The sequence below is a fragment of the Carettochelys insculpta genome, chromosome 1 (assembly GCF_033958435.1).
Source record: "Carettochelys insculpta isolate YL-2023 chromosome 1, ASM3395843v1, whole genome shotgun sequence".
Lineage (NCBI taxonomy): Eukaryota > Metazoa > Chordata > Testudines > Carettochelyidae > Carettochelys > Carettochelys insculpta.
Window position 1 is genome coordinate 304,463,755 of NC_134137.1, and position 13,363 is coordinate 304,477,117.

The following is a 13,363-nucleotide window of genomic DNA, read 5'->3' on the forward strand; positions in this document are numbered from 1 at the left end:
CCAAGGTCTGAAAACTCCATGACATCTCAGGGTACCTACTATGATATTCACAGAAGCAAAACTTTGGTTGATCATGCTTCCCAGGCAAGCTCCTGTCAATTGATCTACTGAAATTCAGGGTGTCCCTATATGCTTTAACCAAACCATTTGCTGTGCTCAGTAGTGAAATCTACCCAGCTACAATCTCAAGAACAGAATTACTGCAGTATTATTTAGAATGGAAAGATGTCACAATGTTTGTGTGCGTGTGGGGGGGTGCCTTGTCTTGACCATGGCAAATTTTCATTTTTAGCAGCAAATGAATTCTGAGGGAGAAATGCATGTAAATGACAAATTTCAGTTTGTCATTTACTTAGTTTGTGGACAGCAAAAGAAAGTTAGTATGGCACACACAGGGTAATTTGTATGAGTTGTGACCAGATAAAAATGCTACAAGGTATCATTCAGTTTATTGTATGTACAAGGCTGTCAATAAAATGTTTTGGTGGAAGGAATAAAATAACAGTGAAACATACTATTAAACCCATTGTTTATTGTAGCTAGGATAGGACCAAGATTATGTTAAGAACTAATCTTTGGATTCACTCTTTCTCAGGTTCTGAAGTGGTCAAGTAAGTTTATATACCTCCTTTTCTGATTGGAACTATAAGCACAAGGAGAGTATTTCTGCACAGATGCTGGGCTGGAAAGCTCCCCAAAGGACAGTTATCACCAATGTAGACACTGGCAGCACGTGGAAGAGTAGGATCAGATTGTGCCAGGTACTGTACAGACTCCTTGACAGAGAGGGGAGCTTGGCAGGAGCTGAGGGACTCGTCTCTGAGGTGTGGGGCCGGTTAGCAGAGCCCCAGAGCGGCTGGCCCAGGGCTGTTTCTGTAACCACGGTGATTTCCAGCTCCTTGACAGAGAGGGGGGCTGGGGGCGCCGCAGAGAACCCAGCTGCACCACGTGCTGGGGCGCCACGCTGGGCGGGCCGCGGCCGGGCAGGTGTCCTGTCCGCGGAGGGGGCGGGGCAGAGGCCGCTCTCAGGCACCGGCCGGGTCCTCCCCCGAGCCCCGTGGTGAAAGCGCTTCCGCCCGCGCTCGCCACCTCCTGGCCCAGGGCGCTCGGCAACCTCCGGAGCGGCTCCTTCCGGGCGGGGCAGCGCAGCGCAGCGGCAGCCAACGCCGCTCACCTGGCGCCGGGCGGGCAGAGCCGAGGTCCGGGAGCAGCGCCGGCGCGGCAGGGGAACTGTTGGCGGGGTGAGCGGTGTGGGACTCGCGTGGGGCTCTCTGGGGGTGGGGGCGTTGGGTTCGCATGGGCTCTGCCGGGGATTGAGCGGCGTTTGCCGCGGGAGGGCTGGTGGGGGCCGGACGGGGATCAGTGCGGCGGTCCCGGGGAGGGCGCTGTGCGGGGATCCCGAGGCGGCGGCAGTGGGAGGGATCGCAGCGGGGGGCTGACTCCCGGGGGGGGGCTCGCATGATTGGTGGGGGGGCGGGGCCGGCGGGGGGCTGAGTTCCCTGGACGGGGGGCCGGCGGGAGGGCCGAGCGGCGCTAGCGGGGGCGCAGGGCGGCCGGGCTCCTGGGGGCGGGGCCGGCTCACCCTCCCGGTGCTCTCGGCAGGCTGTGGTGCCCGGGCCGCCCGTCTGCCCCGCTGGGAACATGGCGTCCGGCGGCTACCGGAGCGGCGGGGGCAGCACCACGGACTTTCTGGAGGAGTGGAAAGCCAAGCGCGAGAAGATGCGGGCGAAGCAGGCGCCGGCGCCCGGGAGTGAGGGCAAAGCTCCCGCCGCCGCCGAGCTCAACAGCAGCGCGCACCCCGCCGGCCCGGCCGCCGCGCCGCCCCTCCCGGAGCGGGCCGCCCCGGCTCCCGGCGTGAACTGCCTCGCCCTGGCCGCCAGAGCGGGCGCCAAGGAGCCCCCGTGCCCCGCCGGGGGCCGAGCGGCCGAGCCCGCGGGGAAGCCCCCCGCCGCGCCCGGTTCCCCGGAGGAGGAGAAGGCGGCGGCCAAGGGGAAGAGCTCGGGGCCCAGCGCCAGGAAGGGGAAGGGGCAGATCGAGAAGAGGAAGCTGCGGGAGAAGCGGCGATCGACAGGTGTGGTGAACATCCCCGCCGCCGAGGTGAGCTATGGCCGCGCCGCGCCGCGCCGCGCCCGGCCCCCCCGCCACGGGCGGCTGCAGCCCGGCAACACCTGGGCCGCCCGCCACCCCCCGGAGCGGCTCGTTCCCTCCTGCACCGGATGAGGCGTGCGGCGTGCGCTGCCTCCCTCACCCTGAGCTGTGCTGTGGCGCGGGCTGAGCCGCCTCCCTCCGGGGCCGGGAACAGGCGTCCAACGCTGGCCGCTGCTGCCCCGCGCTGCGTTGGGGGTAGCCCCAGCCCGCCCTGCGGGGCCAATTTACAAACCGGACTAGGCAGAATTCTCCATGCTTCGAGGGGGCTGGGGCTCACCCCAGTGCTGGGATGCTCGGGCTTCTGGGGAGGAAGGGTTAGTGGACCTTGGCATGAGCAGCATTTGCAGTATGGCCTTAAGCACTTGTGAAAATAAGTGCAAGGGTTGCACCTCTTAGTGTGTCTTGGCTGCAACTAGGAGGTGAAATAGCCAGTGTGCCTTAGGAGAACTACACAGCTTTCCTTAACATGAGTCTGGTATGGTATCACTCTACCACTCATGAGCTGTTAGCAAGCTTAATTTTTAACGTTTATTTTCTGTTGCTTTTGTCATGTATCACACTTATCTAAAAATATTTTTTTAACCTTAACAAGTATGTAAAAATACATGCGTTTGTTACAGATCACTTGACCATTTTAAGCAACAAAGAAAGAAAATCATGGTATCAGCGCTGAATAAATATTCAGGTGTAAATACATTTCTTAATCTGAAACAATTTCCTGCATTGGAAAAAATGTGGTGGTTTGAAGTGCATATTTTTAGGGTGGAGAAGAATATTTTTATCAGCCAACACAACTGTTCTTTGTGGTTTGCTACTAACATGAAAATCTGGCATTCATTTAAAAACCTCTTAAAGGAATTCACGAGCATGATAACCAAATCATTTGCTTTTTACAGCTCGAGGAGACTAGAAACAAAGCTGCATTGCATTTTCAATTTTTATATTGATGATAAAGAGAAGCACTGTTTCAGAAAACATATCTTTATATATTTCTCATCAACTAAAGATTGCTTCATAAAAAAGTATTTCTTGCCTATGCAGCAGGAGAAGATGAAATCCTGTTTTTCTCACCTGAAGTCACTAATCCTTTCTTTGTGATGACATAATCACTTTCACAGCAGTCACTTGTAATACCAGAAACATTGTCTGGTGAGAAATAAGCTGCAGGAACAAATCAAGTCTTTAAAAAAATCTATTTTAGGGCTCATTCCTGTAACTTTTACTCAAGTGATTAGCCTCCTTGTGAGATTGGATCCCAAGTACTTGCACTAGTGAAAATGAGGAAAGTTCTGAGTTCAAAACAAAATTCAAAGAACTTGGGGCTTGTCTACACTAGCTGCCAGATATATGTGCAGTGATTGATCCAGTGGGAATTGATTTGTCATTTATAATGTAAACATGATAAATTGACTGCTCTCTCGTCAACTCCAGTGTCCTACTGGAATGAGAAGTGCAGGTGGAGTTGATAGGTGAACACCAGCTGTTGAATAACCACAATGAGAGCACAGTGGTAAGTACATCTGAATGTTGACTTCATCTACACTATTCCTGTAGCTGAAGTTGCATGTATGCTAGATGTATGGCCACTGGTAGTGTAGACCAAACAAGTCTAAGAAATTTTTCTGATGCCTGAAGACTGATTCTAGGTGATGTGAAAAATACCTCTAGTACTTCACCTACTTCCGGTTTAAACTTTCTGGATTACACCATAATTCCCATCTGCCTTCCTGTCTAATTGTTCTCTGTCTGAGTGTCAGCAAGGGATGGGTGGGTCTCAAAGTATGTAGTCCTGGCCCAACAAGGAAAAGTGTGTGCTGTAATTAACCAATCTTACTGCTTTTAGGTAAACACTCAAAACAAATTAAACAGGATGTATCTGCCATCAAAGATGCAGTTAAAATCTTACATGCTGTAACTAAAAATAAAAAGATCTCATGGTTAAAATGGTTAGCTCAACAATTATAATTTTCTCTTACTCCATTCCTGCATTCTATTGTAACCACTATTTTAATTGTGCTTATCATAGTAGTTGTGTTTTGTATAACCCTGTGCATCGTCAGGAGACTAATTAATATGGCTATCTCCTCCACGCAAATCCGATACATGGAGCTGACAAGTAATCCTAGCCAGTTCCGCGATTCCCCACATACTGATTGGATCATTGGGCACTTTTAAACTTCCCCCAAGGAGGTCAAAAGGTGCTGGCATCACCACCACCTTGCGTTTTGGGATGTAGTGTGGTGCATCAGGGGGTGGAATGTAGCCAGACAGTCTCCCCCTTACAAGCCAGCTTGCTCGTTGCCCCCCCCACCACTGAGAAGCACACAGGGCACGGAAATGGCTGCTGACAGCACAGTCTTTGATGCCCTCATTGAGGCCCAGATATGCTAGCTTATCGTGACCCTAAGAAGCAGAAAGTACAGCTAGAAGGCTAACAGCCCAGACTGTCAACATGAGAGGTGGGGGGACCCTGAGAAATCACCCCAGCTGGCATTGATCAATATGATGCGCGCACACACAATCACCCAGAAGGGGACGTGCCCCGCCCGCACAAAAGAATGTCCTGTACTCCTAAATTGCTTATCTCATGTCTTACAAGTGCAAACTAAGTAGAAATGCCCTTGTAACAAACTGGCGTCACAAAGACAGACCAGTATGATCTGGCACCATAGATAAGAGATTACATAACCCAAAAGGGGTATAAAAGATGGGTCCAGCACAACTCTAACTTTGAGTGCATCTCCACCAACTACCTGCTGGTCGGGTCAGGTGATTGCCTCCCGAGGTCCACAACTGGGGACGCCCAACCTCGTATTCTTCTTTCCACGGAATTGAGTGACCGATCCGGCTTGGCTACGCTGGTATCGAGAGACGCAGAGAGGGTAAGATACACCCATGCTAGGTCTCTGACTTTTTTTTGTGCACAGCTAAAGAATAGAGCTCTGTAACTAAATGTCATTGTGCCAAGATATCATTGTGTTAAATGGTAACATATCTTTGTATTGGATTGTAATGTAACTTGTTAACACCTGTACTTTGCTAGCATATAAGAAGTAAACAATAGCCTTTTGTAACCGCACGCTTATAACTGTAGCTTAAATAAACTTGTAACTAGTTAAGCTCTGAGCCTAACCATTTTGTTAACCCTTTTGTTACTGCAACACAGCCGGCACAACAAAAAGAACTTTAACTGTTTGGTTACTACAGCCTGGCTGTGGGTGAGAGTGCTAGGAGCTGCCTGCTGTAACAGTAAAAAAAACTGGGTTGTTTAGGACCCAGGGGAGTACCTCACTGCACATTACCTGGCCACCGGCTAACAATGACATACCACATCTGCATTCCCCCCAAAGAAATTTTGTCTTGTCTGTTCCACATGGCACATTAGTGTTGCTCTTACCCATATTGCCCTTCACTTGAACCTGGGCCTTCTGTTTCTTGCTTCCACTCTCTTACTTCTTGGGCTTGTCTACACTACCACCTTCCTTCAAAGGAAGGATGGTAATTAGGGTGTTGGGAGCTTACTAATGAAGTGCTGCCTATGGAAGGAAGGTGGTAGTGTAGACAAGCCTCCAGAGAAGCAGTGGTTTAGGACGTGCTCTGCTGCCCTTTTTTTTGGCTTCTCCCCCCTGCGTTAGTAACAATTAACATACCCTGGATGGATAATTCCTTACCTTCCCCTGTTACACTAATAAAGCAATGAGTTTGTTGGGGCCACTGTTCTATACTTCATCGAGACAGCTCCTTTTTTTCTCATTTGGTCCCAAATATCTGCTTTTCCTGTGGGAGCAGTTTTTTTTCATGCTACCTTTTTTTTTTAAGAATAACTTGGCAAAATCTGTTTTCAGCACTCCTGGGAGTAACTTAATGATGTTTTAGCCATGGCTTATGTTTTATCCTAAAACTCTGAATAACTTTATAGCCAGTAACAATAAACAAAAAGGATTCCTTCACACCTTGTCTTTTTTTTTTAATTAAGTACACTTTGAAAATAGTATCTGGGGGTAGCCGAGTTAGTTTGTATCTTCAAAAACAACAAGAAGTCCTGTGGCACCTCATAGATTAACAAATATTTTGAAGCATAAGCTTTCATGGGCAAAGACCCACTTCATCAGATGCATGGGGGGAGGGGTTCAGAGGAGGGTTTAAAGAGGGACCCTCAGTCAAGGGGAAGGTCAGAGTTGACAAGATCTGTTCAGTCACTGAGGATGTGGCCCATTAGCTAATGTGGAGGTGTGAGGATCAAGAAGCTGCATCTGTAATGGGCCATCACTCCCAATCTGTTCACCTGCTGTTGGTTGATGGTGTCAAATTTGCAAATGAATTGCAGCTCTGAGGTTTCTCTTTGGAGTTGATTTTTTCTGAAGTTTTTTTGTTGAAGGATTGCTACTTTTAAATCTGTTACTGAGTGTCCAGGGAGATTGAAGTGTTCTACAGGTTTTTGTATGTTACTGTTCCTGATGTCTGTCCGTTTATTTATTTATTTTTATTTAATTTTTTACACAGACGGTCCAGTTTGGCCAATGTAAATTGCAGTGGGGCATTGCTGGCATATGATGGCATATATTATAGTGGTAGATGTGGTGAAAGAGCCCCGATAGGTGTGGATAAGTTCTGTGGTGATATTGTTGGTATAGATATGGGAGCAGTTTCCTGGCCAATGTCAACTTTTGTAATAACATTAATGCAGCTAACACCATAAATATAAATTACTTAATCTGCAAGTACCAGAGAGTGCTTAGGTTACTGATTGCTCTTTTTTCTGCAAGTCGTCCTGGCTTGCAGGCAGAATTCATTAGTGATAAACATTGCATCTTGACAGGCAAATATTTACTTGAAATTGACTATTTTGAGATCAGGCCAACTTGTTGAAAGTTTACCGTTAACATTTCAAAATAGGAGAATATGGAGCACTAAGAATTCATAGTTCATGGTCAAAAGGCACGATCAGATCATTGATCTACATATCACAAACCATTGCACTTCACTATATAGACCCAAGCATTTCAGTTCTCGGAAGACTTAAGATGTGTCTACATGTCATCCAGGAATGAGCTTTCTAGTGTGGGTGTTTAAACTTGTGCTAATGTCTTGTGCTACCTTGCTAAAAATAGTTGTGTAGATGATGTGGAACCAGGCTTTGGAGCCTGGGGAAAGTGGACTTGATAACTCAAGCTGCAATATCAAACATAATCTGCACAGCTATTCTTGAAGTGCTGGCCTGAGTCTTTGGACTGCTCAGGAGCAGGGCGATCTCAGTGCCAGATGCACAGGAGGCATGTCCTAAACTGCATGCAAGTGGCAGAGAAAAGGAAAGTATCAAGTGCCTGAGGCCTGTGCACTGGCAGGGATTGGAGGTGCAGGTATTCTAGTAATCCACTCCCCATGGTGAAAACTCCTCGAGGTCTCTGTCAATCTGACTGGAAGGCAATATCCCTTCTTCATCAGATTCTCGGTATCATCTTGGGGCGCTGATCCACCCCATCTAGTGTTATGATTCCGGCTCTGGCTAATCTGTGATGCCTCAGAGGAAGGCAGAAGATCTCAGAATATGCTTGTCCAGTTCGGTTTGGGGATGAAAATATTCCTTCCCTACCCCTCCAGGTGACTGGCTGAAACTCTGAGGTTTAGCATTTGATTATAGTCATTGTATTCTAATTGTAGGCTTTTCTATATTACTTGTTTAAAATTCAAGCATAATTAATTAATTTGTTTTGTTGTAATTAGTGTTTGGAATTTTAACTACATCTTCTTTCCTTCATAAGTGCAGCATATAGTTCGAGATGACAGTACATTTTTAAAGGAATGTTTACATAAGTTAAAGATATTGTCTTTAAAAGAAAATTAAAAAAGTTTAAGCTTGTTGAACAGATGACTGCTATACTTCAGTTAAAATGTTAGAATAAGAAGCACAGAAACAGTGGCACCTCTTGATACCTTCTTTCCAGTAGCTAGGTAGTGTTGTAGCTATTCTGTATATTAACAGTAGCATTTTTAACCCTATTAGCACTCTTAAAACTTACCCCGGTATATTTTAGGGATGTAGAGATTAATACTGAACAGTTTAATATATTACAGTTAACATTTAAAAGAAATTGGTAAAATTTCATGATATTGTAATAATGTGGACATTAAGAATGCTTCAGCAATACTGGAGTGTTTGGAACTTGCAGCACTTCATGGCTCGGGGCATTGCTGAATGAGCCCGTGCTGATGGTGTGGGGCACCTCCCAGCTCTTTCTTTTGCAGTAGTTGGTTTGCCCAGGACCCACTGGATCTACTGGAACAGTTGGATGAGGAGCGTGGGCTCCCCCAAAGCCAGATGCAGATTGTGAATTTGTTAATGAAGAAACAGTTAACCAATATAATTTTACGTTTTTGAGTGGGAACTTAAAACACTATCTACATCCTTAGTATGTTCTATGACTTATTTGTGCTTCACTGATTGTGTTCGTTTGTAAGACTTATTTCACCACTAAGATGCCCAAATGTTAGTATTGAGAACTTTTAAATATGCATAGTGGTAGAAAATGCTTAATTATTCATTATGCTGTTTTTCCTCTGTCTCTGTTGCCACCTGGCAGAATAGCACTAGTCAAAAGTAAGAATGCCTTGGCGGTGGTGGGGAGGCTATGTATATTTTTGATTTTTTTTTCCCCTTTTGTGGGGGGTAGTAATAAAAAGGAATAATCTACTAAATGCAATTTTGCTTTGAAACTATTCTATAGCGCATAATAGCGTTCTAGACATATGATAGGAGTAGTAACAGAAGTCTCCGCTCCAGGTATTATACTTCGGTTTTGGACATAATGTCATGAGATGAGTTCAGTAAGTAGCAGAATAAGGCAGGGATAGGTTATCTCTTTTTCTCTTAGTGTATACCACTATGCTTATAATGTCAATGTTGTTTTTATGGTTAAATTTCTCACTTTTTAAAGCAACAAGAAAATAAGTTTAGAGTTCAGACTTAAAGCTGAGAAAATTAAGCATGTTCTTATGTAAGAACCTAAGAACGGCCATACTGGGTCAGACCAAAGGTCCATCTAGCCCAGTATCCTGTCTGCCGACAGTAGCCAGTGCCAGGTGCCCCAGAGGAGGTGAACCGAAGACAATGGTCAAGCGATTTGTCACCTGCCATCCATCTCCCGCCTTTGACAAAAGGCTAGTCATCACACCTTACCCCTTGCTAATAGCCATCTATGGACCTAACCTCCAAATATTTATCAAGCTCTTTTGTAAACTCTGTTAGAGTCCTGGCCTTCACAGCATCCTCTGGTAAGGCATTCCACAGGTTGACTCTGTGCTGTGTGAAGAAAAACTTCCTTTTATTAGTTTTGAACCTGCTACCTATTAATTTCATTTGGTGTCCTCTAGTTCTTATATTATGGGAACAAGTAAATAACTTTTCTGTATTCACTTTCTCCACACCATTCATGATTTTATATACCTCTATCATATCAGCCCTCAGTCTCCTCTTTTCTAGACTGAAAAGTCCCAGTCTTTCTAGCCTCTCCTCGTATGGGACCTGTTCCAAACCCTTAATGTAATTACACTGACTTCAGTAGGGCTGCTTTTTTGCATAAGTGCTTTTGTGGAAGGGGGGCACTGGAAAACTTATTAATAGGAAGAACTATGAGTATGCCTTTTTGTTAACAGTAGAAACATTGATCTTAGACCTGAAGTTTTTTTAGGCTCTGCAGTAGATCACCCTCTCAGGAATTTTGAGACACTTGTCTGCTTGATAGTGCTTTAGCTATAAATCTGTAAAGTATGTAGCGTAAGCTGGTATGCTATGCTAGCAGATGTTTTCTTGTCATGTAGTACTTAACCTGAAAAAACAATAGCTATATTACTTGCTACATTTTTCCCCATTATTATCGAATTACACGATAAAAGGTATAACGAATCAAAAGTTTACCAATCAGATGATGGCTACATGCATGTTACTGATAAATGAGGTACGACAGCAAGCTAGACGGTTGGTTTGAATATACTCACTGTTAACACGTCTTTGCACTAGGAAGTGAAGTCGTCTAAACTCAGAGGTGTGTTTGTTACTGACAAGGTGGTGATGTAAGAGGGTGCAAAGAAGTCTGATCCCATGTATCTTGTACTTGTGGCTACCATATTTCAGACACGACATTCTCCTAACCTTGTTGTGAAGAAAAGCAGAGGCACTATTAATGACTAAGCACTAAAAGAGAGAACACCTGGGGCTCAATCTCTGTTGTGTAGTATTAACAGAAGTGGTGGTCTTCCTTTGTGCAATGGCTCTCGGCATCCATGTTTCTGAAATCTGCTTTCTCTTTACTCGTTCCCAAACATAGTATTCAATAAATAGTAATCTATGCCTAATTGATTTATAACATACAGTATCTGTGGTGCTTGGTACTTTCAGAACTTGCAGAAAGTGAGTGTTCTAAATAAGGTGGAGAGAGAAGTAAGCATTCTAAAGTTTTATCTATTTTGAATAATGGTATAGAGAGAACACCTAGTTTTCAGAGGATATTAACCTTGGAGGGGTTGCAAGTGCTTTGCAGGATAGGATCTTGATTCAGAATGATCTGGACAAGGACCAATGTAATGTACTGCACTTTCACACATACAAAATGAGAAATTTCTGATGTGTAAGGAATACTACAGGAAAAGAATCAATGGGGGTCAGAATAGACCACAAGCTACATATGAGTCAAGAGTGTGACACTGGCAGAAAAAAAAATCTTTGTTGGGCATATTAACTGGAGTGTTGGGTGCAAGATATGCAAAGTAATTTTTCCACGCTTTGTGCTGATTAGGCCTTAAGTAGTGTACTTTGGCCAGTCTGGGAGCCATGTTTCAGGAAACATGTGGACAGATGGGAAAAGGTCCAGAGAAGAGCAACAAAATGATTAGCGGTCTGGAAAACATGAACTATCAGGGAAGGTTGAAAAAAAAATGGTCTTGTTTGTTTTGGAACAAGAAGATTTAAAAGGTTGTTAGAAGCAGGAGGGACCTGCAGAACCCCAGTGGGGGAGAAGTGTGGGAGGAGGTTGGGGGCAGGGAGTTGACTGTGTAGTGGCTCCCCCCCCCCCTTTTTTTTTAAACAAACAAAAAAAAAAAAAGTGGTGTTTGGAGGTAATTAGCCATACATTTTCTGCTTGGTGCAGATGCACTCCATGTTGAGAGTGTTGATTCCAGAGATAAGTCCTCAGATGCATGGTCTGTCTTGGTTTCACTTGAATGTGGCCAACAATCTAGCTATGTCTACACTAGAGAGTTTTGTCCAAAAAAAAAAAAAAAAAAAGAGAGAGAGAGAACCTGGCATTTTGATGACAAAACCTGGGGAGGATCATCCAGATTCCCAATGCGTTCTGTTGACAGTAAATCAAGAGAACACAGCACTTTTGTTGACAGTTTTATCCTGCTCCCCAGAAGGCGTAACACCTCCTGTCAACAGAAAGCTACTCTGGATGTTTTGGGGGGGCCAAGCATCAACAAACAGGGCTTCTGGTTGGCTGTTTTGTTGACAGAGCTGCTGGGCATTCTGGCTGCGCTCTGTCAACAGAGTGGATCATTCTTGCAATCCTGCTTTGAAATTTGGCCACAGTCTGTTAACTGAAGTATTTTAGGATGATGTCCTATGACAAACTTGTCAACAAATCCCTGTAATCTAGACATAGCCTCTGAGAGAGCCCTTTTGGCTCCCTGGTACCAACTTGAATTTCAGTATAGGTGGTATCTTCTTAACTGGCTGAGAAGATACAGCCCTCTGTAGTGTCCCTTTGGCATTTCTCCTCGGCACTGAGTGCCGCAGTATCTAGATCTTTTGCACCAAGTGTGTTCCACTTTGATACCAGCTAGCTCTGTACCTATTGCATCAACACAGATTTACCTGTGTATCCCAGTTACCTGTTGAGATACTGAGGGCACTTTCAGTTTGAGTTATCAGAATGCCAGGTTTGAAGAGCTACTGAACTTTGTGATTCTGAGGCAGGGTGCAGCTGATGAAGAAAAATCTTCCCCTCTTGTTGCTGAGCAGAGACTCCTTGTTCACCTTTTCCTCCCTGGCCTTTTCATTGGGAGTGAAGGGAGGATTCTGGGGAGAAATCTGTGATGGGAAGTAGAAAGCAGCCAGGGGTTAGCTTAGTTAATACTCCTGTGTCCCCTCACCTCAGTGTTTCGATCCTTATCAAGAGTGGTCTTCCTGGACACCCTGAGATGGGCAGCCATAGTCTAGAACAGTGCCGCCCAAACTTTTTAATCTTGCAGCATACTTTTAAGATCCCAAACTCTTCATGGCGCATCAAAATTGAAAAATAGCATAAAATATTGCAAGAAATAATCCTTATTTCAAAATAAAACACACATTGCAATATAATGAAAACAATAATTGACTTTATTTTTGACTAGAATTTGCATGTGAAATATGAGCTTCTCCTAATGAACACAGCTGTTCAATATTAGTCTCTATGCTGGAAAGACCTACATAGAGCTCCTGATGCATACTTTTTAAACGTAATCTCGTCTAAATTTTTTATAAGTGATAATGAAGAGAAACAGTTCACAATGGCAGGTGGTTGAAAATGGAAGTAGAACCATTATTGCTTGATTTTTTTTTTTTTTTTTTTTTTTAAATCAGTGGATATTCATTTCTCTCTTGCAGCCAAAATTGATCCAACAGAATTTGTCTAAATTTGAGTGTAAAGGTGCGATCATACCTGACCTTCCAAAATTCTTCCTTTGCCTTCAGAGAGAAACTCATTGCATAATCTTCAGGGGAAAAAAAAATCAAAGGGATTTTGAATCCAATTGAACTGCTCCATTCCAGATGATCTGAAATAATGCCTGAGCTTGTCCTGAAGTAAATTCATCTTGGCCTGAGCTAGAAGCTCACTTGAATATCTGGAGTAAACCATGACCTATTTCTTCTTTCCATAGTTTTTGTTTGGAACCCATTTAGTTTGTCTGTGTTCTCATTGTGTCCTTTCAGCTTCCGATTCAGTTCATTTAGGTGCTCAAATACATAAGCCAAGTAAGCCAGTTTTCCCAGCTAGTATTCATCTTGCAATAAATAGATGTGCTGAATCTGATTGCACATATATTGCCTCAGTTCTTCCCTGGGTTCATAAATCTTGACAGAAGTTTGCCCCCTGAAAGCCAGCAAACTTCAGTATGAAGGAGAATGGATTGATGTCCTGGTTCCTGTCTTCACATAAAATAGAAAAAAGTTCTGGCTGAA

General features: G+C 44.7%; 1 protein-coding gene across 4 annotated transcripts in view; it reads left to right on the plus strand.

Annotated features, from left to right (window-relative positions):
- The first annotated feature begins 1,098 nt into the window (after positions 1-1,098).
- The window catches only part of PAWR (pro-apoptotic WT1 regulator), a 133,957-nt gene continuing 121,692 nt past the window's right edge, over positions 1,099-13,363 (plus strand). For 3 of the 4 annotated variants that reach the window (XM_075012454.1, XM_075012446.1, XM_075012428.1), the window contains exons 1-2: positions 1,099-1,241; positions 1,603-2,097. In XM_075012454.1, coding sequence (XP_074868555.1) covers positions 1,642-2,097 — 456 coding nt within the window. In that variant the 5' untranslated portion in view covers positions 1,099-1,241; positions 1,603-1,641. Of the gene's footprint in view, positions 1,242-1,534; positions 2,098-13,363 lie in introns of those variants that run through there. The other variant, XM_075012437.1, reaches the window with a different exon arrangement.